The sequence below is a fragment of the Elephantulus edwardii genome, unplaced genomic scaffold (genome assembly GCF_000299155.1).
Source record: "Elephantulus edwardii isolate Elephantulus edwardi_28Jun2011 unplaced genomic scaffold, EleEdw1.0 scaffold00094, whole genome shotgun sequence".
Taxonomy (NCBI): domain Eukaryota; kingdom Metazoa; phylum Chordata; class Mammalia; order Macroscelidea; family Macroscelididae; genus Elephantulus; species Elephantulus edwardii.
Window position 1 is genome coordinate 7221235 of NW_006399844.1, and position 25770 is coordinate 7247004.

Below are 25770 nucleotides of genomic sequence, written 5' to 3' on the forward strand. Positions count from 1 at the left end.
GAGTATGAGGCTCTGGCCTCCACTGGCCACTCGTCTGTGACTCCTTCCACCACGGCGGAGCCTTCCAAGCCTACCTCCTGCCGTGTGGTAATCTACCTGCAGCGGGAGATGTCGGGGGATACCTGTTTGTGCCCATCTTCAGGCGCTAAGCCCAAGCTCAGTGGCTTCAAGGGCGGAGGCCTGGGCAACAAGTACGTCCAGCTCAACGTGGGAGGCTCCCTTTACTACACCACTGTCCGCGCACTAACCCGGCACGACACAATGCTCAAAGCCATGTTCAGTGGGCGCATGGAGGTGCTGACAGACAAGGAAGGTGAGGCACTAAGGTTTGCTGAGCAAGTGGTGAGAAAAGGTCTGAGTGAGTGACTTCAGGACAAGACTTAAACCTGAGCATCTCAGCTCATCTGGTGTAGGACTTTTTTACCTAAATTTCTTTGCTGTTATCTACCACTGAGTTAGAATTGACTCACAGCTGACCTTCCAGTGGGTTTCCAGAAGCATTTGGTCACTGGAAGGGAAGGAGATGGACCATCCTTCTCCTGCAGAATATCTAGTAGATTTGAACCACATACCTTTGAGTTGGCAGCACAGCTCCTTAACCAGTAAGTCACCAGATCTCTCTCTGACACCTGGGAAGTTCTCTGCGGAGCTTCTGAATCCTTTGAAATTCTGCATTGGATGCTATGGGTTTGTTCTTTTTGGTTTTGATCTCTTATAGCCTAGTGGCAAGAAAGTGTGCTACAATCCCAAAGGCACGTGGTTTGAGACCTCCAGCTGCTGTGTGGGAGAAGGATTGGCAGTCTTCTGTGCACTTCACTTCCTCTGAAAAGCTACTAGATCTCCCTTTGGCTCCTGGGTAGTTCTCTATAGAGCTGCTGAATTCTTTTAAATTATGCGTCAATTGCTACATGTTTATATGGTTTTGCCCCAGGAAGAAGATTCATGCTTACAGTATATTTTTAAAGAACTGGAGTCTCATAAGAGTATTTACCATAGTGCCTAGGCTGTAGGGAAGCAGAGCCTAGTATCTTTGTTGCCAGTGAGGCCTGAGTGCTCTTGAGCTTGGACCCCTGTGGAGCTTTAGCAGAGCCTGAAGCGCTGATGGCTCCAACAGTCGGTGTCACTTCTTGCTTCCAGAGTAGAAGGGTGAAGAACTGGATGTTCTCCTCTTTCTATCACCTCTGTGCCGTGGCCTTATGCTCCTGTAGCTCCTTTTTACCACCTGGACCAGGTCTAACCAGTGGCCTTTTGCTTCCTGCCTGTCTCTAAGCACCTAGAAGCCAACAGTAATTCTTACGGTCTCAATCCCTAGGCTGGATCCTCATAGACCGCTGTGGAAAACACTTTGGCACTATTTTGAATTACCTCCGAGATGACACCATCACCCTGCCTCAAAACCGGCAAGAGATCAAAGAACTGATGGCTGAAGCGAAATATTACCTCATCCAGGGGCTGGTGAACATGTGCCAGAGTGCCTTGCAGGTACAGGGCAGAGATGGGCTTGGGTTGGTGAAGTTAGGAGTTGAGCCCTTCCTCCAGGCATCAGGATCCAGTCAGAAGCCTTTTTAAATACAACTCTCTTTCTGAGGCAGGGAGACTAGATCTAGTTTATATGCTCTGATACTTGGATTTGGTGTTTTCTGAAAATGAAATCTGGATGTTGGTGGCTCAAGATTCTCCTCACTGAGCAAGAGTGGCCACAGCAGAGAGCCCTGATGATCCCTTGGGAACCTAACTACCTGGTAAACAGAACATCCCATAGAAGTGTTCTCTGCCCCTGTGCCCCTCAGGACAAGAAGGACTCTTACCAGCCTGTGTGCAACATCCCCATCATCACATCTTTGAAGGAGGAGGAGAGGCTCATCGAATCCTCCACCAAGGTACTAACACTTCTTTTTCAGAACTGTGGGCAGGGGCCTCCAGAGCCCTGGGCCAGCTCTCATTCTGTCCCTCCTCACAGCCCGTGGTGAAGCTGCTGTACAACAGAAGCAACAACAAATATTCCTACACCAGGTAGGGTGAGAGTTTCTTTGCTGGTTGGGGTTGGTGGCGGAAGTAGGGACACGGAGAAGCAACAAGTATGCCTACGCCAGGTGGCATGGCAGTAGGTGGAAAGGCCGAGCAGTCAGGGTGGAAATCCAGGAGCAGCTGAAAGGAGGAAGCCTGCACTCCTGCCATGGTAATGTGCTCTGGGTCTTGGAGGGGAAGGTGGTGCAGGGCCATAGATAATCCTTAAGAAGTCCTCCTTTAGCTTATTTTGGACAGTCTGCCACATGTTTCACAAGCATTATCTCAGAAGGTGGGGAGGGATGTTGGAAAGCCAGTTGGCTTGGAATCCTCCTAAGCCAGCCTTTCTGCTTCACAGCTGGGCTGATTTTCCTGACTCTCAAGTGTCCTCTCAACACACCACAGCCAGATACACCTGTGTGGCTGCAGGGTCAGAATCCCAAACTTCCTCTACACCCTAGGACTTCCTGTGGACAAATAGCCAGTGTCACTGAGAGCAACAGGGCCTAATGAAAGGGAGACCTTTCTTTCATTCTCTCTGCTTTAACTTGGGACAGTTGAGATCCTGTGTCCTGAGAGGCTCCCAGACTCTCAAGGTGCCCAGTGAGTGACCCTTTCTCATCCTGTGTCCTCGCATCCTGGCCTTTCACCATTTGGGCAGAGGTGGGGAAGTTCAGGATGGGGTGGCCTCTCTTGCCTTAGCACCCTCCCTGGTGCTAGAACCTCACTACCAGGCCTGTGGGCCTCCTGGATTTTTCAGCAACTCTGACGACCACCTGCTGAAAAACATCGAGCTGTTTGACAAGCTCTCCCTGCGCTTCAATGGCCGTGTGCTCTTCCTCAAGGATGTCATTGGTGACGAGATATGCTGCTGGTCCTTTTATGGGCAGGGCCGGAAGCTGGCAGAGGTGTGCTGCACCTCAATCGTGTATGCAACGGAGAAGAAGCAGACCAAGGTATGGGGGTTCTGTCTGCGTGGACAGGGACACACACCAGCTAGCTGGGGGAGGACAACTCAACTGAGCTTTTCACCAAAAGAAATAAAAAGTTTGTGCATGTTGCCATCTTTTTTTTTTTAACTCAAATGAACAGTGATGATAACAGGTAAGAACCAAAGGCACAACAAGGAGTTTGGAGAACGGAATAGGAATTGTGTACCTGTCAGCTTGGAAGCAGGGCCTTCTAACCAGCAGGAAGCTGTCTGGTGTAGGAACGACCAGGTCTTCAGAATCGGCCCAATTCAGGTTTGAATTCTGGCTCCACCATGTATCAACTTTCTGACTTTGGATAAGCCACTTAAACCATGTGGGCCTCAGTGTTCATATTTGCAAACATGAGAATGAGTATGAAAATAAAATAACTCTTTGGAGAGGCAGAAGTGTAGTGGAAATAACTTGGACTTTAAAGTTAGAATGCTCTTCATTTCTCTACTCCAGTGCCCACTGGTTAGATGTTCCTGTCCAGTTGACATGCCCTGCAATAGCACCGGTGCCTAGTATATAGGTGGTAGTTCTGTGACCTCTAGTTAACCCCTCACTCTTTGGCTACAAGCAGAGCTACCTTCCCTAAAAAGCCACAGCTTCCATCCTTGTGTGTTAAGGAGTCAGTAGAGTGGTTGGGTAGAACAGCAACTCCTTAGGGAAGAGTTCTGTGAATGTGAAGGGCTTAGAGTAGCCGAGTTCTTGTAGCCCTTTCTTAGCCTCATACTACTCAAGTGTCTTCACCTCAGTGATGTGCTGCAGGCCAGGGAAGAACAACTTAGATGAACAGGTGATTTCCTGTGCACATGGTGTCAATGCAGCTAGGGTTCTGGGCGGGCTAGGAACTGTTTAAGTGGCAGCAACCTTTATCCCCTTTCAGAAGGCTTTCTCATTCATGAACTGTTTTTCTCCCTCATACACTTATGAGATAGGCCAGACTAGAACCATTCTCCTCACTTGACATGTTGCCGCAAATGACGGGTAATACATCAAAGAAAAAAATATGTGTTTCCAAGCACAGTCGTCAATTTAAAAGTGTGCGGCAATGAGTTAGCAGATAAGAAAACAGAAACTAAAGGTGATAAGGAAGTTAGACCAGACTTCAGATCACTTTGTGGCTAGCTCTTTCCTCCAGACTGGTCATGGGGGACTGGACCCATTGGATCATTTAAGCAGCAAAATTGCTACCAAAGGCAGCTGTATTTTTGTTATTTGTCCAGTTTGTAAAATTATGTTTTAGGTTCTCTGCTAAGAAGTCTATATCTTTTATGTAAAGTTTGCACAACTCTATGAGATAGATAGTAAGCCATCAGTATTATATGTGAAAACTGAAGCACAGAATGGTAAAGCCTGAAGTCCACAGCTAGGAAGTGGTGGCACCAGAGCACAAAGCCCACAAATCCCCAGGCTCTGTGCACACTAGTCTATAGGTCCTTGGTTGAGAGTAGAAAGGTGTTAATATCCTCATGTGCATAAAGTACTTCTCCTTAGATCCTTGAGAGAGCCCTGCCCTCCCGGAAGACAGCCAGCCATTCACCCATCCACTGAGACCTTAGGAGACCTGTAGAGGTGGCATAGGGTTTGAGAGTTCATTTAATTCATATACCCTTTCACAGATGAAACTCACTCAGTCCTTTTGTCCCCTTCTCCCTAGGTTGAATTCCCAGAGGCCCGAATCTATGAGGAAACACTCAATGTCCTACTCTACGAGACCCCTCGCGTCCCTGACAACTCCCTGTTGGAGGCTACAAGCCGCAGCCGCAGCCAGGTGTCCCCCAGTGAAGATGAGGAAAACAATGAACTGCGAGATCGAGTCCGTCGCATCCATGTCAAGCGCTACAGCACCTATGATGACCGGCAACTCGGCCACCAGTCTGCTCACCGGGACTGACAAGATCCTTGGGAAGTCAGGGCACAAGAGGGCCTGTTTCTCTTCTTATGGAATCCCACACTATTGGCCACCCCATGCTGGCACTGGTTGGGTCTTTGCTCCAGCATTCAGAGGCATCTTAGTCCCTGCCTATAAGGTTAGAGGGTCTGGACAAGGAGGAGAGCACATTGCTTTGCCCTGCTTCCCTGAGCATTTCAAGAATACTGATCCTGATGCCTACTTGAAAGGGAGCAGCCTTTGCTGGTGGGTGAAGAGACTGACTGATGTACTTCTTGCTAAGTATACTTCTCTAGGCCCTTTGCTAAGCAGCCTTTCCCAGACTGAAGGGCTACCCCTGAGGCCTTAAGTAGGCCTGAGGGGAACAGGCTCATTCTCTGGGAGAGGCAGCTTCTGGTGCTGTGGAGGCCTGATTTTGTACAGAGGATGGGGCTCCTTTTATCTTAAGGTGTTGAAGCACAATCTTGGTGCTTGGGTTTTTAAAAGTAATCTAGGGATTGAATAGTTTTAAGTCTACTAATGAAGGGACTGCACCTTTCTCCACTCCTCCAGAGCACCAGTACCTTGGGTGGCTCTTTTTTGATGCCTTGGAGATCTCTCTGTAAAGCACTTTGTCATTTTATTCAGATTTATATTTTCTCTGATAAGCATCCCTTGTTCTGACCCTAGTCTCCTCTTACATACAGAACTTGTCTGAGGGAGGGGATAAAGAAGAAGCAATAAAAACTTAGCAGTTGGGCTTCTACAGGTTGACCAGCCAGCCAAAAAGCCACTAGGAAGGATGCTTATGTTAGGGCCTGTGGTCCAAATAGCACCCCCTGGGGAAAAGATGTTTTTAACCACACCTCTTAGAGCCACAGACATGGCTCCTCTAGTCTAACATGATTGCTCCTATTTGATCTCTTTGTCCTTGAGTATACACTTGGTTCAAAGGCACATGGTCTTCATTAATGGTGAAAAGCTGTGATAGGAACTAGCACTTCGTTGAGGAACAGGATATGAAGCAGGAGAGCTGTGGGCACTGCACAGTGGCACACTGCTGGGCTTCCTGCCACCCATTAGCTGAGAGCATCAAGCCCACAGCCCTGTATAAAAGGGGCATGAGTTTGAGCCATACCTTCCCCAGCCCACATAGTCACTGGTTGCTTTTGTTTTTAAAATGGTATATCCTTTGTTTCACAAGGAAGAGCATAGTAGTACGCTTCCATACTTGTGCCTTCCTCATTTTGAGGCTGATACAGATTTACTAAGGCTTAAAATTAAGTTATATCATCTTTACTGCTAAACGTGAATTAATAGTGCTAAGGAGAAAAATTCCACATCACTACCCCACAGTGCTGGGTACTCCACATTTCGAACTTTGAAATTGTTTTCACTTAAATACCTGTTGAGGCTATACTTTAGAGTAGTTCTCAGAGTGTCTTGGGCTTAACAAATAAGGTCCTGTTGAACAGATGTAGTCATTTAAACTAGACTGTTCAAAGGAATGTAATGCTATTTAACTGCTAATGTTAGAACACTATTATGTTCTTTGTATTCACATTCTGACTTTGTAAAAAGAGCAAGGGCCACATGGGGACAGCCATATCATACCTTTACCACCTTCACAAAGGGGAGCTGTTCCTGGCAACAGAATCAATACCACAAAACCAATTCCCCTAATTCTCCTGCACCTCTTTCTACTCATCTCAACACCAATCTTACTGCTTTACAGTCAAGTCACTTAATCAGGGACAGCTTATTAAATGGGCACCTCAGCCTTGAGCCTGACAGCTTTAGGTCAGTGTTTCAAGGTTCTCAGTCTTGTTTTTGTACCCCCTTAACCCCCAGTTCCCAGTACACTTAGGCAAAGGCTTAGCTTTGGTTCTGTCCTTGAGGGGTAGCAATCCCAAGGTATATTCATGTTCTCTGGTTCAGCCATATCTGCTGCTGCCATAGGTGTAGCTGGAGCAAGAATTTCTGTGCCTGAAAGATGGGTTGCATTCTCTTCAGTCATCACCTTCACTGGCAGGGAAGATTTAATTCTGATAGATTGCTCAATTTAGTTACGAAGCTAGCCAGTCCTCCTCTGGATTATTGAGACTAGCCAGCCAGTCCCCTCATGGATAGGTTAACATGCCCTATTCGCATATTCCCCCTCATTCATATGGCAAAGTCAAGGTCAGTGGCTAGGAAAGCTTTTTTGAATAATAAACTCCACACACTTTGAAGACTCAACTACACAGAAAGAGTCTGAACTGACTTGCAAGGAACTGCCTTCTCTTTTTGTAGAACTTCCATGTTCTTTTGCAGCATACCCAGTTCTTCTCTCAGTTCACTTGGTGTTTCAGTAAAAACAGCTATATTCATTCTTGTTCTTGATGAATTGTTCCTGCAGTTTTCAGATGTATCTGCTGCTGTGGAAACATCCACTCCTGTTCCTCAGCTTGTTTCAGATGTTTATCTGACTGCTGATACAAAAGTCTGCAACTGCTGACTGAATTCCTAAGTAAGCTGCTTCCATTGCTTATTTATTAAGTCTTGTGAGTACTAGTTTTGACACATGGATTGGTACTAATTTCAGATCTCTCTTTACAATAAGATTTCAATATGGCTTCTTGAAGTGTTTTCAGAATGTTCTTACAAAAAGCAAGGGCAGCATGAGGACAGTCATATGTGACCTCTGTTAACTACACAAGGGGGAATTGCCCCCAACAATAACGTCCACAGTACAAAACTTAATTCCCATAGGGTCAGACATGCTCTGGCACCACTTTCTCTTAATTTCAACAGCAATCTTACTGTCCTAGGTTGCAGTAGCTATGCAGACACACAACTGTACTCATGACTGTAGGGTTTATTAGGGAAGTTAACAGGTTTACAGTTCAGATTGGCAGACGATAACTTGGGTCTTCAGTCACAACAGTTTCTGAAGTCTGCCCTGGAGACTTGTGGCTTCAGACCAATGTTAAAGTTCTATTATTAGTCCTGCTAACTGTTGTATCTCCCACCACACCCAGACCTCCAGCACACTTGGTGACAGTCCCTCACTGGTTTCATGGGGCAGCAGTCTCAGGGTCAGTTCTGTCTCAAATGGAGTCTCTGGTTCTCTGCTGTAGATGCTCCTCATGTGCCTGTTGGCCTAGTCTGGCTGCCACAGAAATCTCCAAGGATGTGTATTGCATTCTCTGCTGCTGCTTTGTTGGTGGTGAGATTCCCAAATTTCTGCTCCTGAATCCACTCACTTTAATAGCAAAGCTAGCCAATCCCCTTGCAGATAGATTAACACACCCTATTTGCATGATCCCACCTATCCAGGTGGCCAAGTCAAACTCAGCGGCTAGGAAAGCACTTTGATGAACACTACAATGTGGTTCTGTAACCTATGCGTCGTCTTTCTGCACTGGTTCTTAAGGTGATCTTTTTCTCCTGTGTATTTGTTTTCGGAGTCTTTCCTTCACAGCCTTCTTGGAAATGCTTGGATCTTTGTGTGGCCTTTCCATCAAAGTCCATCCTACAAATTCCAGTGGATACCATCATGCGATTCAGCTGCTTATGCTGCTGTTTCTTTTGTGTCTTCCAAATTTTCTCAGTCCTCTTGAGTGTGACTTGTTTTTTGTTGTTGTGTACCGTCAAGTCAGATCCAGATGGCACAGGAGCATCTGGTGGATTTAAACCTGGTGGATTGTAAACCCTTCGGGATTAGTGAAACTTCTTGCCACTAGGCCACCAGAGCTCCTTGAGTATTAGTTATGACACATGGATTTGTATTCATTTCAAATCTTTTTGCAGTAAAAGAACTGATAGTGTCCACTGGGAGGCGTGTGACAGAGGACCATAAGAGAAGCATGTTCCAAAGGAATACCTGCGGACAGGGAGCTGTTCAAGTAGCCCAGACACTCGGGCATATACTTCTTCCTGGGAAGTAACATAGGTAATCATGCTCATCCCTCTTAACTATTTTTACTAAAGTTGCTTACACTTGATTCCCTGGATCTTATGGGCAAATGCCAGGCCCAGAGTAGACAGACACAAAGACTTGAAATGATGTAACTTGCCAAGGGAAATGTGACATTTTAATCAGAGTAACAGTCTTGAATGTGTAGACACCCCTATTAGAATAACAAGACAAATCCATCTCCATAGCCAATTCAGGCTTTGTGGCTTTCCCACAGAGACTGGAATGTTTCTGCCTAAGGCCACTGCCCTCTTTCCTCTGCTGACCTCCTAAAGTCCTCTAATGTTCAAATTCCCAGCTCTCTCTGCTGAGGTATATGAAGGCTTGGCCTTTGACCTCCTCAGCCCTCTAGTCTATGCGTATTGCTTTGACATTCAGCTCCTCTGCCATTTCTGGGGAGGTTTGGAACTCTGAGGACTCACTTTCTCTCACTGAAACTTAGCTCCTGGGTCCTAGAAATAATACATTGAATTCATTCATGTGATCTTAGTTTACTAAATGAGACTTTGTGGCTTTAACAGTTTGGTGAACTCCAACTTCTAAGAGACTAGAAGAGTTAAGTGAAAATGTAGATGAAGGTGACATTGCTGGGAAAACCAGAAGGCTGCTGTCGATAACACCAGCATTTGGGTTTTGTTGAATTTGGTCTCTGACCAGGGTCTGTCAGACGATGGTGTAGATCCTGGCATGAGATTCTGCTTTCTTAAATAACTGAAGTAATTTGTGGCTCAGCTTAGGTCATGGAGCAAACACTAATTTCTAATAAAATTGTGTTACACTGCAGTGGTACAACACGTGGCCAGGTCATTGCTAAAGACTTCCTTCTTGTACTTTCATATACCACCTCAATTTGTGTTCTAGCTAAGCTCTGAAGACCAATTTGTACTCGATTGCCCTGAAACCCAGGCTCCCTCTGGTGGAAAGTTAAGGACAATACTAATAAGAGCTGGACCTGAGGTTTAATACTAATTCAAGAATAAAATTACCTCTGTTAAATAGCCACATTAGTGGAGGAGCAGGATACCCTCAATCCTGTGCTACAGATTCCTGTTTTCTTGTTACAACTTTGTAAGTTGGGGGATGGGGAGATGCAGCCCAGCCTACATCTCGGAGATTGGAAAGAATGCTGCTCAGTAGCTTAGCTTAGTGGACCATCTATACTGAAGACTGCACCTCAGCTGAACCCTCTGTGGCTGGATGTCTGGCAGACTTGTGCTCACAGCTGAGAAGCTTGGTGCTCCTGAAAACCCAACCAGCCTCACTTCTGCAGGCCTGGGGAAGCCAGCAGTGATGCCAATGATTGATCAGAGCTAAATACCAGGCCATCCTCCAAATCCTGATGGTCCGTGCCTGTGTACTTGGCAGAGGGTAAAGAGAAGGAAAATAGCCCAGCCTCCAACCCACCGAGTAATGCACAGCAACCCTGAGAGTCAGGCAGCGGGCTGAAGGGGAGCCTGCAATCCTGGGAACAATTGCAAGGGTGGCCAGGTGTGCACTTGTTTATTGACCAAACCTCACATTCAGATAACACGTGACAGGCCCAGAAGTTCCTCTAGGCCTGCAGCAGCAAACAAAAACTTCCAAGTAGAAATATTTACTGGAACACAGTGTAGGTGGGGCTTACAGAGAGGCCAGCCATGGAGGAGTCCTATTTGAATCTTCTGGAGACAGCAGTATCTCCCCAGAAAAAAATGGCGCAAATGATCAAGAGACCCATGGTGGCCCATGATGGGGAGAGCTGAGTTCTGCAATGACTGTGGGATAAGCACTCTTCAGAGGGGCTTACTGAGCCTGGACACTCCTGGCTTCAGCTGGTTTACCAGTGAAGGCCTGAGGGTGGTGTCTTCTCATCTTTATTGCTTTCCAGGGAGAAGGGTGGGATCCTCACATCAAAGTGGGAGCCATCAGGTCTCTCGAAGCGGAATGTGCCCCTGCAGGTAAGAGATGAGTAGGAGATTACCAGCAGTCAGGTCGAATCCTTCACAGGGAACCTGGAAATCCACATATCTTCAGCTTAAACCACAGGCCAGATGAGGAGGCCCGGCTCATAACAGGCTAACGCTGGTCCAGGGACCAAGAAAACCTAAAGTTTAACAGCTCCTCACAGTCCTATAAGAAGACAAACACCTAACCTGGTCTGGCCCAGACTAAGGAATGAATCTCCATAGAGGGAATCCAACTATGTAGAAAACTGCCGACAAGTCCTTTAGCTTCCCTTGGCCTATGCCACTGGTCCACAACTAAAAAATGGAAAACAGGCAGTCATGGGAGAAAAAAAGGGGTCCATACTAGCTTTTCTCACCTGCAGCTGTTTGTGCCACTGAGCTGCCCAGCTCAGCACATGCTCACTTACCACATGTGCCCACTGGATGCCTGCAGAGAGACATGGCTGCTGTACTGGAACGCAGGCTGCTCCTTCGATAACACTGGTTCCTGCCAGAATTCCGGAAAAGTAGGTTGGGTCAAGTACCAGGGTCACAGTCCCCAAACCCGGAAGGCCACGTGGCCACTGCCAATTAAACTCAACCCTAGGGCACTCCTGGTACTTCCTCCCACAGCACTGCCCAGTGACCACAGGCCTTTGAATCTGGGAAAGGTGACACTGGGCAAAAGTGCTACAGCACCTACTCTTACACTCCGAGGAAAGTGATACTGCCGAGTGGCCTAAGTGCCCATAAGTACTCTGCAATCCTTTACTAATTCTCAGAAAACAAGTCTTTGGCTAAACAACATGCCCCAAATAATGAAGCTAGCAACAGGCAGAATTTGCACCTACATTTCTGACTCTAAATCCCTGCTCAGTAGGACCAGAAACTGGACCTTACTGGTCGAGTGGTGCTCACCCTGCCCACTACCCCACGGCCTCGCACTGTCTCCAAGGTGCCAGACAGACTGAATATCCTCCAGTGCCGTTCTCGGAGCTGGACCACATCACTGTCGAGGTTCTCCAAGCGGATACAGTAGCGCCACTGTTAAGGCATAGGAAGAGTTCACATGTAAGGAAGAACTAGAGCTTGGACCAGCCCACCCAGAATTTTGTGGAGAGCAAGAGGATATAAAGGATTAACACCAGCATTGCTGGGCTCTGCCGACCACCAGGGAGATCTCCACCCCGCCCCAACACCTCCCCAACCTGCCCCTGCCCCACCACAAACTCCCGAACACCCATTTTCTGTCCTGAAGGAGACACTCACCCAGTAGACGTGGGAATTCTGGGCTTCCTAAGGGAAAACACAGAGCATTTACGTCCCAGTAGAACCTAGTTTGTTCCAGTCAACATTTCTCCAGTGGAGATTTGGTCAAGGAAGAACGGGTACAGAGACGGAGCAAAGCTGCCAGTATTTGTGGCAACCTCCCATGAACTCATACCAGGCCTTCCTCATCCTGTCAAGTTTGCCAAGAGAACTAACTGGATGCAACATAAGATAATTTAGTGCACTTAACTTTTCATCATCCTGCCAGGCCCCCAACTCCCAGCCCTCCACCCAGGCTGCTAGCCGCCACCTCTTCACCCCACACAGGTCTCCCTTATTAGTATACTTTCAATGTTTTAAGTCTTCTCCTGTTCACAAATTCCAAGATGACAGGAATGATGTCTTATTCCTATTTATATCCCTAGGGCATACAAAGTATACAAAGTATGATTCTAAGTAAGTAAAAAATGAAATGGAATGTATAAAGATTGCTATCTTAGGCGTTGTTCTGTACCATAGGGTCACAACTGACCCATAGCTGATCCTCCAGCAGGTTTTCAGAGGCAGTTAATCACATGGGAGGAGATTGCCCATCTTTCTCCCACAAAGCAGCTGGAGGCCTTGAACCACATGCCTTCATAATTGCAGTGCATCTTCTTGCCTCTAGGCCACCAAAGCTCCCTTCTTAGGCATTAGCTGACATGAACTACTGCTGGCCATTTCAAATCTGAAAATCAAATGGTGTTCTATGCACGCAATGACAAAGAGTAATGGTGTCACGCTGAACATTTCAGAATCCGGAAGTACAATGCTGTCAGTCATAGAATAATATCCATACACACAGGAAGAAGCACTGCTAAATTCAAATGAATGCACCAAACACTAAACTAAAAATGAAGAAACAGGATTCCTACCAACTTAACACAGTCTGAAATTGATCAAACATGTAATCAAGGTGCATTACTGGAACTGATGATCAGAATTCAAAAATGTTAAACAAGAATTGGTGATTGGGGATGTGAGGGCGATCTGGCTGCGGCATCTGTCACCCCACTGATCACCAGGGTTGATTCGGCTGGCTAGGCGGGTGTCCCCTTCCTCCCTCACCGATCCATGTGCATCCCTCCCGAAGCTGCGCGCTCGGTCGAAGAGGACGACCATCCCCGATAGAAGGAAGACCGTCCTTCGGTCAAGGGTATACGAGTAGCTGCGCTCCCCTGCTAGAACCTCCAAACAAGCTCTCAAGAATTGGTGATTGGAAAATAATGGCCTTAGTAAAAAAAATGAGGCCAGAGATTCCATAATAGAATTTTGTATGACCAACAACTTATTCATAATAAACACCTTTTTGAAAAACATAAATGGTAAATGTACGCATGAATCTCACTAGATGGAATACACAGAAAACAAGTCCATTACATCTGTGGAAAAGGACAGTGGAAAAGCTCAACGTCATCAGAACAAAGGCAGGGACTGTCTACAGAATAAATCATCAAGTTCATGTTGAATCTGAAAAAAATTCAAACAAGTACATGAAAACCCAAAATGCAACCTTGAGTATGTTCCACCTGGATTTAGAGAATAGATTTGATGCAGTGAACACTAATGACTGAAGACCAAAGGAGTTGTGAAATGACATCAAAGACAACATACAAGATGAAGGGCAAAAGGTCATTTAAAAGATATAAAGGAGAAGATGAAAATGGATGTCAGAAGAGACCCTGCAACTTGTTCTAGAAGGTAGAAAAGCTAAAGTGAATGGAAGAAATGATGAAAAGAACATACCAGAAAATTAACAAAGGACAGCTCAAGAAGGAAAGTATTATAATGAAATTTTGTTGTTGTTATGCGCCGTCGAGTCGTTTGCGACTCATAGCGACCCTATGTACAACAGCCCTAAACCCTGCTCTATCCTGTGCCAATCTCATTGCCTCTGACACACCCATCCCGATTACCCCAGTCACTGAATCAATTCACCTCATAGAGGGTCTTCCCCTCCTGCGCTGTCCCTCCACTTTGCCCAGCATGATGTCCCTCTCCAAAGACCTGTCTCTCCTTACAACATGTCCAAAGTATGTCAGGCAAAGCCCCAGAATCCTTGTCTCCAAGGAGCAGCCTGGTTTAACCCTCTCTAGGATAAATCTGTTTGTTTTCTTGGCAGTCCCTGGTACATTCAGTACTCTTCTCCAGCACCACAGCTCAAAGGCGTCAATTCTCCTTCTATCCTCCCTAGTCATTGTCCAACTCTCTGATGCGTAACAAGTGATTACAAAAACCATGGCCTGTATCAGGCACACCTTAGTCTCCAGAGAGACACCATTGCTCTTGAGTACTTTAGAGAGGTCCCTAACCGCAGACTTTCCCATCGCAATACGTTTTTTGATTTCCTGGCTACTGGTGCCAAGAGTGTTGACCGTGGAGCTGAGCAAACTGAAGCTGTGAACAGGAAACCAAAAAGTAAGAAATGCTTGATTTCTCTAGCTGAAATGCCTAAAGAGAAAATTCAAGTCTTGCATTGCAATACTGAAGGATTCCATGGGCAAAATATTGAATGACCCAGGAAAAAGAAGATAGAAGAAATACACAGTCATTATACCAAAAAGAATTAGATGACACTAAATCATTTCAGGAGGTAGATGATGGCAAAGGACCAATGGTACCAAAGGAAGAAGTCCAGGTACCAAAGGAAGAAGTCCAGGCTGCACAAGAACTGGCAAAAACAAAGTCCAGGAATTCACAGAATACCAACTCATATTTCAGCAAATGGATGCAGCACTAGAAGTATTCTCTCATTTATGTCAAAAAATGTAGAAGATATCTACCTGGTCAACCAAAGAAAGGTGGTCCAACAAACTGTAGACATCAATCGAATAATAATACGGCATACAAGTAAGATCTTCAAATTAAAAAATAGATGGAGCAGTACATTGACAGAGAACTTCCAGAAACTCAAGTTCGATTAAGATGATGTGGAATAAGAGATATCACTGTTGATACTAGATGTATCTTGGCTGAAAATAGAAGATACCAGAAATGTTTACCTGTGTTTAAATGACAATGCAAAGGCATTCAACTGTGCAGATTATAAGAGATTATGGATAATTTAGCAAAGAATGAGAATTTCCAAATACTTAATTGAGTTCATACAGAACATTTGTTGTTGTTATGTGCTGTCAAGTCACCTGCTACTCATAGCTACACTATGTATAATTGCTCTGAACCCTGCTCTATCCTGAGCCAACCTTACCATCTCTGACACACCTACCTTCATTGCCCCAGCCACTGAGTCAATCCATCTCATTGAGGACCTTTCCCTCTTGCACTGCCCCTCCACCCTCCCAAGTATGATGTCCCTCTCCAAGGACTGGTCCCTCCTTACAGCATGCCCAAAGTACATCAGGCAGAGCTTCAGAACAGGTACAAAGGTGAAAAAAGAAGTTATTTTAGTAAAATAAAGGGATACTTGCAGAGTTAATTCAGGAGATGTATACATCAGGGTTGTATCCCTTCACCAAACCTATTCAATGGACAGGTTGAGCAAATAACCTGAGAAACTGGATTATATTTAAAACAAGTATGAACAACCTGCAATATCCAGATGACACAATCTTATTTACAGAAAACTAAGCTTTGAGGCACTTATTGATAAAGTTTTAGTCTTGAGTATGGATTACACCTCAAATATAGAAAACAAAAATCTTCACAACTGAACCAGTAAACATCATGACAAATGAAGATGATAAATGGATTCCAATTTTCTTGAATCCATAATCAGTATCCATAGAAATCAAACAACATATTTCACCAAACAAATGTTCTAGAAAGGACCTCTTTATAGTGCTAAAGAGCAAAGTTGTCAATTTGAGGACTAAGGTATGCCTGACCCAACTCATAGGATTTTGAATCACCTCATTTGCACATGGAAGTTGGGCAATGAATAAGGAAGACTAGAGAATTACGGCTTTGAATTGTGGTACTGGTGAAGAATACACTATGGATTGCCAAAAGAATAATTAAATAGATCTTGGAAAAACTGTAGCCAGAAGGAAGGACAGTGAGACTTTGTCTCACATACTTTGTGCATGTTATCAGAAAGGGCCAGTCCCCGGAAAGGGACATCATGCTTAATAAAGTGGAAGGATAGTTAAAGGAAGGCCCTCAATGAAATGGACTGACAGTGGGTCTAAGCACAGCAGAGACTGTGAGGACGGCACAGGATCAGCAGAGCTTCCCTCTGCTGTGTGCTGGGACACTAGGGGCCTAAGCCAACTCTAGGGCACCAACAACAGGGTATAGCTTACAACCAAGCAAGAAAAGGTAAATGTCTGGCACAATTTGAAGACTAGCCTACACTGATTTTAAAAAGCATATGTGTGGTAGGTTGGTCTATCATTGCTGTGTCAGGGCAGTGACTGGATGGCACTCAAAAATGTTATTACAATGATGCAGGATTCAGTGAACTTGGATTATTATAAGACTGTACAATACATGAGGATGAAGATGTAAAAGAAGCCATATGAAGGCTTCCTGAGCACCTTTACAATGACAGGATGTTTCACATAAAAAGAGCCCCGGACCTGAGCAGGAGGCAACAGATTTTGCCTACAGAACAGTGGACAAAATACAAGGAGGATGAATTCTACCTTGAACTATATCTAAGAGGATTTTGAAAATAAAAAGAGTGGGCGAGGAAATAATCATGTAATTGAAATCTGTGGATGCAGCTGTCCTCAAAATATTTTTATGACAGTTAAACATGAAATTTATAATTTAAGAACTATTTGGGCTGCCATATGTATTACTTTAAATAAATACCTATTACAGTATTTTTTTAAAAAGTCTACGTACAGTCTTCATAAACCTGGCTCCCTGTGAGCCAGAATGAAAGAAAGGAAGAGTCAGCTTGGGGAGTCATTTCAGGGAGCAGTGAAAGATATCAGTGCCTGTGGGTTTCCTGTCTGGGTCTTGGTTTGAGACAAGCCTGGAAGCTGCTGCTCAACTCCCTCCTAACACACATAGTGCTTTTGGGAACAGACCTACAGAAATGTGGTTTAGTTAGAATGCACCCAGCAGCCACACTGCGGATCCCACCCAGAACCAGGGGACCCAACCACGAGGGAAGAAGCCAGGCTGGGCACGTACCCGCATGCCCATATAGAAGGGGATGACGGTGACCCGGATATTCTCCGTTGTTTCCCGGTGGACATCAGAAAGCTCAAGCCAGGGATGATTCTTCTCCTGCCAGGCCCGTAATGTCTCCCGAGCCACAAAAGGGGGTGCTGGGAAAAGAAAACTGGTCAGTCCAGGCGAGAGGCCAGGGTGTTGCACTCAGGATCTTCATGTGACACACCCTCCAACTGCCCCTCCTAGAAAACCCTTCCCAGAGGGAGACCAGGCCCACAGGATACCCAGACATGAAGCAAAAAACACAGACCAGAAGGCACAGAGCTGACCACCAACTATTAGCTCTGCAGAGGGAGTACGGTTGTGGAAAGGGAAGTAGAACAAGAGCAGCACTGATTTTTAGACCTTGCTCTGCACTCAGGAGAAAACCCAAGTCATTTTGCATTAGCCCTTAACTTTTGTTTCTACATCAGGAGTCAGCTACCTGACAGGTCGAATGGGAGGCTTAAATATGGCTGTGGAAATAGAACGATTTCTATGATAGTCTCGTTGAAGAATGGGCCCTCTCATTCCAACTTCTCTTTTGTTTACCTTTTGTCTGATCGTACAGAAGAAACCTTTCAAAGAGCTCGTGTTGGATGGGAACCTGATCGGTGGAAGTATAGGGCAGGATGTCTTCATGACTAACATAGTCCAGGCCTGGCACAGAGATGTTAAAAGACCAGTGAGATTCTCAGTTGAGGAGAAAAATGAGGCTTAGAAGAAACAATATTCCCCATCTCGTCCTAAGATAAGACAATCCTGGCAAGATTCTTCTCAGCATCTATGACCCCTTCCAGTAGATGAAAGGATATTAGAAATGCATCAGCTTCCTTCCTCTAAGACACTCACTAGACATTTCATCAACAGACCCCGGTCAGATGCTCCTCACTCACCTGGGATAGCATAGAGGGCCCGGCTGTCATCATGGTTAGCCAGAAAGGTCACAGCTTCTGTCTGAGATCTCTGAGACTGAAACAAGCAGTCAGTCAGAGACTTTTTGAAGCCATTTGAAAGCACCAAAGGCTGCTCTAGGCTGTCTGACCCTTTCTCCTTCCATCAACTCTACCAAGGTTCAGATCTTTCCCCTGGAAAGACAATCAGGCCTGGTCATCTTGTTTACTTACTATGTGTGGACAGTCTCGGGCATCTATCAGCACCTGATAGTAAGTGTGGGTTTTGCCTTTAACCTCCTTGGAGCCATGACCAGCAGGGTTCTCCGCTCTGTAGGGGAAAAGCCCAAGATCCACGCTGAGAGAAAAGGCAGCCACTCTCTGGCACCTTCTTACCTAAGCAAAATGATGTCTACTTGGATGTGCTTTACCACTGTTTACAGACCTTCCCAGCAACACTCTGGCCCAACCACTCCCTCATCAGGGGCAAACAATGGAGTCTGTAGGACTCAGGGCAAAATCATCATTTGTCTGACTCTTGATCCCTCTTGGAAGAACAAGGCCATGCCGAGAAAATTAAATTTCTTATAGTTTAATAGAACAAGCCTTTTTTTTGTTCTCTCTCTTGTCAATGTATAGTGATGATATGAAGGTAAAGAAAATATTCTGTGATGACATCAAGAAGGCTGGTCAACCACATGCTCCCTAGAGTGTTTATAATATAGAAAACGGAGAGTAGCATACAGAGCATCCAAAGGAGGCCTGAAGAGACCCTTTGTCTTAAGACTGTTCCTGGCAGTCAGCACTTTTATCTCCCTGGGTAGTGGAGTGCCAGAAAAGTACTCTGAGGCTGGTCCCAAAGCCCAGGAGGATGCTGTCATCTTTACCTCTGCACCACTGGGGCCCCAATTACGCACGCTTGTCATCCCTTCAGGCCCTGACTCGGGCCTCCTCCTGAGGGATGTACAAAGAACAGAGAAAGAGAAACTTACTTTTCTGGAGCTGCTGAAGCCACATCCCGGTCATACAGTCTGGCCTGCCAGGGAAACAGGACGACACCTCGGTAGCCAAATACACTATGAAGGAAAAGCTGGAAGGAAAGGGAAGGCTCGGTGAATCTGCTGAGTCAAGTTTATCCACAGTCAGGAGGGCAAGGCAGCATGGTTGGAGACAACTCTAGTTCAAATTCTTAACCGTATCTCAAACTCTGTGATCAATCAAGATTTCCAGTCTTCACTCTTTGCCTAGAACATTCTTACACATGCTTCACCTAGCTGGCTTCTACTGTTAGATATCAATATCTGTAGGAAACCTTTCCTAACCTAACACCCTTCCACTCAGCACTGCAAACCCCACGAAGACAGGGGCCATCCTGGCTTTCTGATGCAACCTCAGTGAACTGTGCCAGCTCCATTATAATGAGTTCCTGCAACTCACTCAGCTAACCTACACAAAGCTGAAGCATAAAGAGAGCCTCAGACTCAGAGTTTACCACACTACAGGCAGCTCAGTGATAACAGGCAAAGGTTTGCCTTTCTGAAAGCTCCCACCACTGGCTTATGATGATCTACCATGCAAGAGGACTTTGGGTCAACTGGCTTCTCCTCTCACCATTGCCCAAACCATCTCAGGACATACTAACTGGGAAAGAGAACCCATCCAAGGAAACAAAAACCCATTTGGAAAAATCAGTGTTTCTGATCTAGAAGCAAAGACAAGACAGAAAACTTTAACATATAGGCCTGTGACCAAACGCAACCCCTACTGGACACAGAGTACACCATGGACACGAAAGCCAGCACTCACCTGTCCTGTCTCATATTTTCCATTCTGTTTTGGCACCTCAAACACACCAACTGTCTCCAAAACTTTGCCTTCTGGTCGGTTTCTGATCAGGAAGGGAAAGAGTAAGCAACTGAGTAGTTGAAATAGGAACAGCTTCATGGAAAGATACAGAACACTGAAAGACTAAAGTAATAAGAGCAGGAAAGGGCCAGGGCAGAGAGGCCTGTTGAAGCAGAAAGCATCCTGCCAAATCACACCACAAAGCTTCTTTATGGGCCTCCTGGAGCTCTGCGTTGCATTCCTCCATCACTCTTAAATTCACTCTCTGCCCTACTCTCCCGCCCCTCGTACCTTGTATTTCAGTTGTGTCTATGCTGTATCTCCATTAGAGACAGTTCTAAATTCCTGGAGGGCAATGCCTCTGCCTGATTTGCCAGTGCTCTCCTCAGTTTAGCATATTAGAGGTGCTTGATAAATCTTTGTTGTGTCATTATCCCATGTCCTTCTTGCCCCCTAAATTGCAGTCGTCACCCTGCTCTGGAAGATTCAATCATGTCTCGATTTCCTGCTATAAACTCCTGTAGCCACTCAAAGCAATGTTTCTTAGATTTATATCCATTTTCACATAAGTTTTTAAATTAGAGAGTTACCATCCTTTGCCAATGATTTTAATCTCCGTCACTAAACTTTCAGCTTTCAGTGACCTCTCTGGAGAGGGCAGCTCTTCTCCAGATCCTCAGAGTAGGATTCTTACTATTTTGGAGATGGAACTTTAACCTTCCTCCCTCATGATCCTCTGGTAGTAATCTGACCAGTTTATACCATCCTCAAGGACCCAAATGTTCACATTTCCTCCAAATCACACAGAGTGAGAACCCATCTCCTCGATGTCTCACACGAAAGCTGAAAGTCACGCAGAGCCCAGATCTAAGATACTGCTTTCCATCTCGAGCATTTTATGGGCTGAGGATTTGTGTCAAAAGCCCTGGGACTGAATTAAAAGGCTGGCCACTGCCAGCAATGCTCGGGGATACCCTCCCAACTTAGAAGGTAGAATTCTCACTGGGAAAGTTACTTGTTTTCCCATCATCACACAATCCAATCCTGCACAGTCCAGGACTCGGCCACGCTCCGTTCTCCGCTCTAAGCAAAGGTGCTGGGCGAAGCAGGTGAGCGCCAGCTCGAAACCCTCGCCCGGCTCGAACTCCAATCACCCTCGGCCAGCCTGGTAACAGGCCCGGCCTCACGGCCTCCCGGCCTCCCGGCGGGCCAGGAACACTGCTCCCTGGGCTCCGGGCCAGGTCCCTTTGCTCAGTCCCTCACCGGGACGAGAGGTGCCTCCGTGTCATCGTGGTTGCCGCTGGCGAGAAGACCCCAGCTCCAGCGGCCGCACAAAGCGGCCTGGGTCCCCGAGCCCCGGTCAGCGATCGGGACCACCAGCGGCTGCCTACGGCCAGGGCCCGCCGGGCAACACAGCCCGCCATGTCCCGCCCGAGCGCCCGCTCGGCTTGATGACACAGGTCCCGACCCGCCGCCGGGCGGCGTTCCGCCCCCGCCCCACACTGCCTCGCGCCGAGCCCCACCCCCGGCCCTCGACCCAGCCACGCCCAGTCCCGCGAGCTCTGTGGTTCTTCCGGCGCCCCGCGGACGGAAGTCCCGCCTCACGGTCAGCCGTCCGCAGAGTATCACAGCTATGGCCTCTTCCTTGGTTCCTGGTGAGCGCTTGGTTCGCGCTTTAGGCCCCGGAGGAGAGCTGGAGCCTGAGAAGCTGCCCCGGAAGCTGCGGGCCGAACTTGAGGCCGCGCTGGGGGAGAAGCACGGGAGCGGTGATAGCCCCGGTGGCCCCCGACGCTTGCTTTCCTTCGGCCTGATCCGGGAGCTGCACCAGCACTTGAGAGAAAGGGGTGAGCCCCAGCCTTCAGTCCGGGGTCGCCTTCGTACCGCCAAAGTCATCTCCCTGGCGAGATCGCTTTGCATCAGTTCCTTTCGCCACTATAGCAATCATCTCTCCTATAGCGTCACCTTATAAACTTTAGGGCCACCCTTCACAACTTGCCTGGGAATTCTTAGAAGGTTACAAAATTTGTGCAGTTTTTGTCCTTCAGAGTCTCCATTAACAGACACCCTTTAGGGCCACTTGACGCTTGAGGAAGCCCAGGGTCTTCCTTTCACACTGTGTTAGGAACACTGTAGTGTAGTGATTGTGGTCTAGTGATAAGAAATTGCACTGCCAACCAAAAGGCACGCAGTTCCGATCCACCAGCTTCTCTGCTGGCCATAGAGGGACAGTCTCCTGTGCAATTTACAGCCTCTGAAAACCCACTGGAACGTTACCTATGACAACAGTATAGCATAGTGAGCCTACCCTGCTTGGGAATGTGGATTTATTTTTTTTTTTCCATCTCAAAAACAAGAGTGTCAAGTCTCAATCTGCTGTTACTGTTTTATTTCGTTTAAATAGGATAAAGCCATGCAGAAAGAGTTGTACTGGGAATAGCATCTGAATTCTAGTCCTAACTGTTTCACTAACGTCCCTTGAAATAGTAATTTCCCTCTCTGGGCCTCAGTTTCCTTATCTGTAAAGGGAGGAAATACAACAAATTGGTACTTAAAATCTTTTGCCAAAGTTAACTTTGCCTAGCTGAAAACAAAGGGTAAACTGAATTACTGATACTGACAATCTCCCACTCAATGCTATAGAGTTGGAACTGACTGTTAGCAGACCTTCCAGCTGAATTTCAGAAGCTGTAAATTGGAGATTGCCCATCTTTCTCCCCCGGAGTATCTGATAGATTCGAACTACCTGCCTTTTAGTTGTGGTACAGCTCCTTACCTGTTAGGCCACCAGAGCACCCTCGGTAGTATAAAGCCAAAAAGAAACCTTCACTGCTGTATCAGGTAGATTCCATCTCACAGAGACCATTGATGGGGTTTCCAAAGCTGTATATCTTTGCAGGTGAAGACTGCCCAACTTTGTCCCTTGGAGCAGCTGGTGGGTTCAAACCACAGATCTTTGGGTTTGCAGTACAACCCCTAAAGCACTATACTACCAAAGTCCTTTAAACTAGTCTAATGTCCAAGTATCACTATGACCTAAACTATTGAGAGAAGATATTTATGATCCCGTAAGTAACTTTATTCAAGAAACATGTAGGTGGCTTACATGCTAGTTATGACATTGGCAGGGTATTTCAAGTGAGAATGATGCTGTAGAAGGATTGAAGTAATAAGGGGTCACATTTGGTTTTGGTAAAAAGAGAGAACTAGACTATGTTGTTATGATCCAGCTGATGAGTAGATAATAACAACACCATGAACAATCCTCTGTCCTGCATAGTCATCTTGGTCTCCACCTCCATCTTGCTGAATGTCTTCTTCTCTCACTGACCCTCTGCCTTTCTCGACATGATTTATTTTTCTGATCTGAATCCTTTTACCTCAGCTTTATGGCTTACTGTGTTATGAAAACCTTTTATTCCTAGACTCTAAGCTGTATCTTCATGAGCTCCTGGAAGGCAGTGAAATCTATCTCCCAGAGGTGGTTAAGCCTCCAAGGGTAAGTAAAGGGTATGTTCCTGAGACTGGGTACTGGCCAATTGTAGCTTAAGTGATTCATGAATTTACAAATCAACTTTTAAGCTCTGAACATTGCCTTTTAAACCCTTGGGAACCAGAAAGGGAAGGTAAGAGTTACTAGTGAATCTCCCGCTACCCTTAACCCTATTACTCTTTGAACTAATAACTTTGCTTCTTGGAACAAATTATTTTCTCACAAGCTTAACTCTTTTCCTTTGACATTTCTGCCTCAGAACCCAGAGTTAGTTGCCCGATTGGAGAAGATTAAGATACAGCTGGCCAATGAGGAATATAACAGAATCACCCGTAATGTCACCTGCCAGGTAAGAGCAACCCTACACCACGAAAAGGTGACAAAGGAAAAAACATGGAACAGGACATTTATACTGTTCAGAGATCATAAGCGCTCCGTGCTACTTGTTCACCAAGCGGTATATTCCTAACTCATTACCTGGAACTCTGAGCTCAAATGGTGACTGATTCTTAATAGTTCTAAATGTGGAGAAAAGCCTTTCTTCTGACAGCCCTCTTTACTGTTCTCTGCCATGCTTTGTATCTGTGCCCTTTACTGAAGTAGATCTGTGGACCAGAAAAGAGAAAAACTGGTTTGAGGGAAAAAGGACTTCACAGAAACATCACAGTGAATGTATAGGGGAATAGAGAGGACTGAGCTACAGTGACAGATGGCTTTATGAGCTATGATTGTGAAATCATTGACTTTTCCTCTTTTTCAGGATTCAAGGCATGGTGGGTCTCTCAGTGACCTGGGAAAGCAAGGTGAGGTACCAGAGAATCAGGCTACTAAAACGTCTCCTTCGGTGAATCCTGGCGTCCCTTCTCTCTCCAGTGCTCTGGGCTTAAACTTTAGCTGTTTGCCTTAAGTTGGGATGTCTAGAGCAAAAACACACACATTCATATGAATACAGAGGGAACTACTTTAAGGAAACAACTCTAGTAGCTGAGACTGACAGAACCATAATCTTTAGGTCGAACAACAAACTGTTGGCTCATCTCCCAGTAAGAAGGTCAGAGGATAACAAGGCAAGGCAGAAGTGTGCACATGTGGCCTTTTGCCAGACCATTCTTATATTTTGGCTGTAGGCCACACCCCTAAGGAAACACCCCTTTTAGCTGGTGGGGTGTTCCACATCAGCTCACAAAACTGATGGTTCTGTACTATATGCAGCACCACTGAGAGTCATGGCCTAGTGTATTTGACACATAATCTTTTTTTAAAAAAATACTCATTGTTGCACATTTTCCTTCTCAGTCCACTTTTCAGTGTACCTCTTATTCCGGATTATTGTCATACATATATAATGCCTAGTCATATGTTCCTTTTAAATAGTTCTTTTCCTCATCTATTTCAATGCAGTGTTCATTATGTATTCACGCTTTCTGTTCTACCCCCAGCCCCTCACATCAGTTCTGTTTTGTAGCAGTGGTAGTATACAGTATTTGTCCTTTTGTGACTGAGATAGTTCACTCATTATAATGTTCTCCAGGGTCACCCATATTATGTAATGTTTTATGAGTTCATTTTTTTTCCACTGCTGCATAGTATTCCATTTTGTAAATGTACCATAGTTTTTCTACCCATTCATTTGTTGATGGGGATGCATAATCTGAACCAGTCTCCAAGGTTAAAGAGATGACCATGAGCTAAGAGGGCATTCTGGGGACTGTTGACCTAAATATCTCCTCTCTGGGCTTCTCCTCAAAGTGAGGTCAATGAAGGCTCTGGTCATCACCATCTTCAACTTCATTGTCACGGTGGTAGCTGCCTTTGTGTGCACTTACCTTGGAAGCCAGTATATCTTCACAGAAATGGCCTCGGTGAGTAGGCACTGGGCAGGGGCAATGTAATTCAGAACATATTGTTAATGGGAAAGTTGGGGGTGCCTTGCGTGGATCAGAAATTGAATAAATACGCAATAAAGAGGGTAGTATTTGAGCTTACCAGTGGTCATGAGGGTAGGTGATTACCCCAAGAGAAACCAGACACACAGACACCCCCCGCCCCTACTAAGCATTAATAGACTGGGTTGGGTGTTCTTCATCCGTGATAAAGGTGCTGGGGGCTGCAGTGCTGAGAAGTAGCCTGTGTGCCCCTAAGCTTGGTCCTCCCCTTCCCCAGCGGGTGCTGGCTGCGTTGATCGTCGCCTCTGTCGTGGGTCTGGCTGAGCTGTATGTCATGGTACGGGCGATGGAAGGCGAGTTGGGAGAGCTATAACTGGTGCTTCATCTTCAAAGTCTGGACAAGATTTGAGGGGCTCTGGGCTCCCCAGCTGCCTGTCGCTGACTCTGAGCCAGCCCATCAGGCTCTTGGTTCTGCATTCCAGTAAGT

At 46.1% G+C, this 25770-nt stretch overlaps 3 protein-coding genes across 4 annotated transcripts; 2 read left to right on the forward strand and 1 right to left on the reverse strand.

Annotated features, from left to right (window-relative positions):
• TNFAIP1 (tumor necrosis factor, alpha-induced protein 1 (endothelial)) lies at positions 1-4878 on the forward strand. The gene is made up of 6 exons (XM_006890948.1): positions 1-313; positions 1313-1482; positions 1791-1880; positions 1961-2013; positions 2768-2963; positions 4642-4878. The coding sequence occupies exons 1-6, from the start codon at positions 109-111 to the stop codon at positions 4876-4878; spliced, it is 951 nt and encodes a 316-aa protein (XP_006891010.1). The 5' UTR covers positions 1-108.
• Positions 4879-10628: 5750 nt separating this feature from the next.
• POLDIP2 (polymerase (DNA-directed), delta interacting protein 2) lies at positions 10629-21464 on the reverse strand. Of its 2 annotated transcripts, none has more exons than XM_006890949.1 (11): positions 21171-21464; positions 19869-19950; positions 19055-19152; positions 18297-18393; positions 18066-18141; positions 17722-17829; positions 17149-17285; positions 12007-12033; positions 11656-11781; positions 11166-11245; positions 10629-10743 (listed from the first exon to the last, which is right to left on the reverse strand). In XM_006890949.1, exons 1-11 carry the CDS (start codon positions 21329-21331, stop codon positions 10629-10631), a joined length of 1107 nt encoding a protein of 368 aa, XP_006891011.1. In that variant the 5' UTR covers positions 21332-21464. The 2 variants fall into 2 exon arrangements, with proteins under 2 accessions (XP_006891011.1, XP_006891012.1); XM_006890950.1 differs by having other exon boundaries at positions 19055-19098; positions 21171-21340.
• Positions 21465-21540: 76 nt separating this feature from the next.
• Positions 21541-25770, forward strand: TMEM199 (transmembrane protein 199). The gene is made up of 6 exons (XM_006890952.1): positions 21541-21751; positions 23330-23403; positions 23657-23746; positions 24158-24200; positions 25147-25259; positions 25561-25770. Exons 1-6 carry the CDS (start codon positions 21541-21543, stop codon positions 25654-25656), a joined length of 627 nt encoding a protein of 208 aa, XP_006891014.1. The 3' UTR covers positions 25657-25770.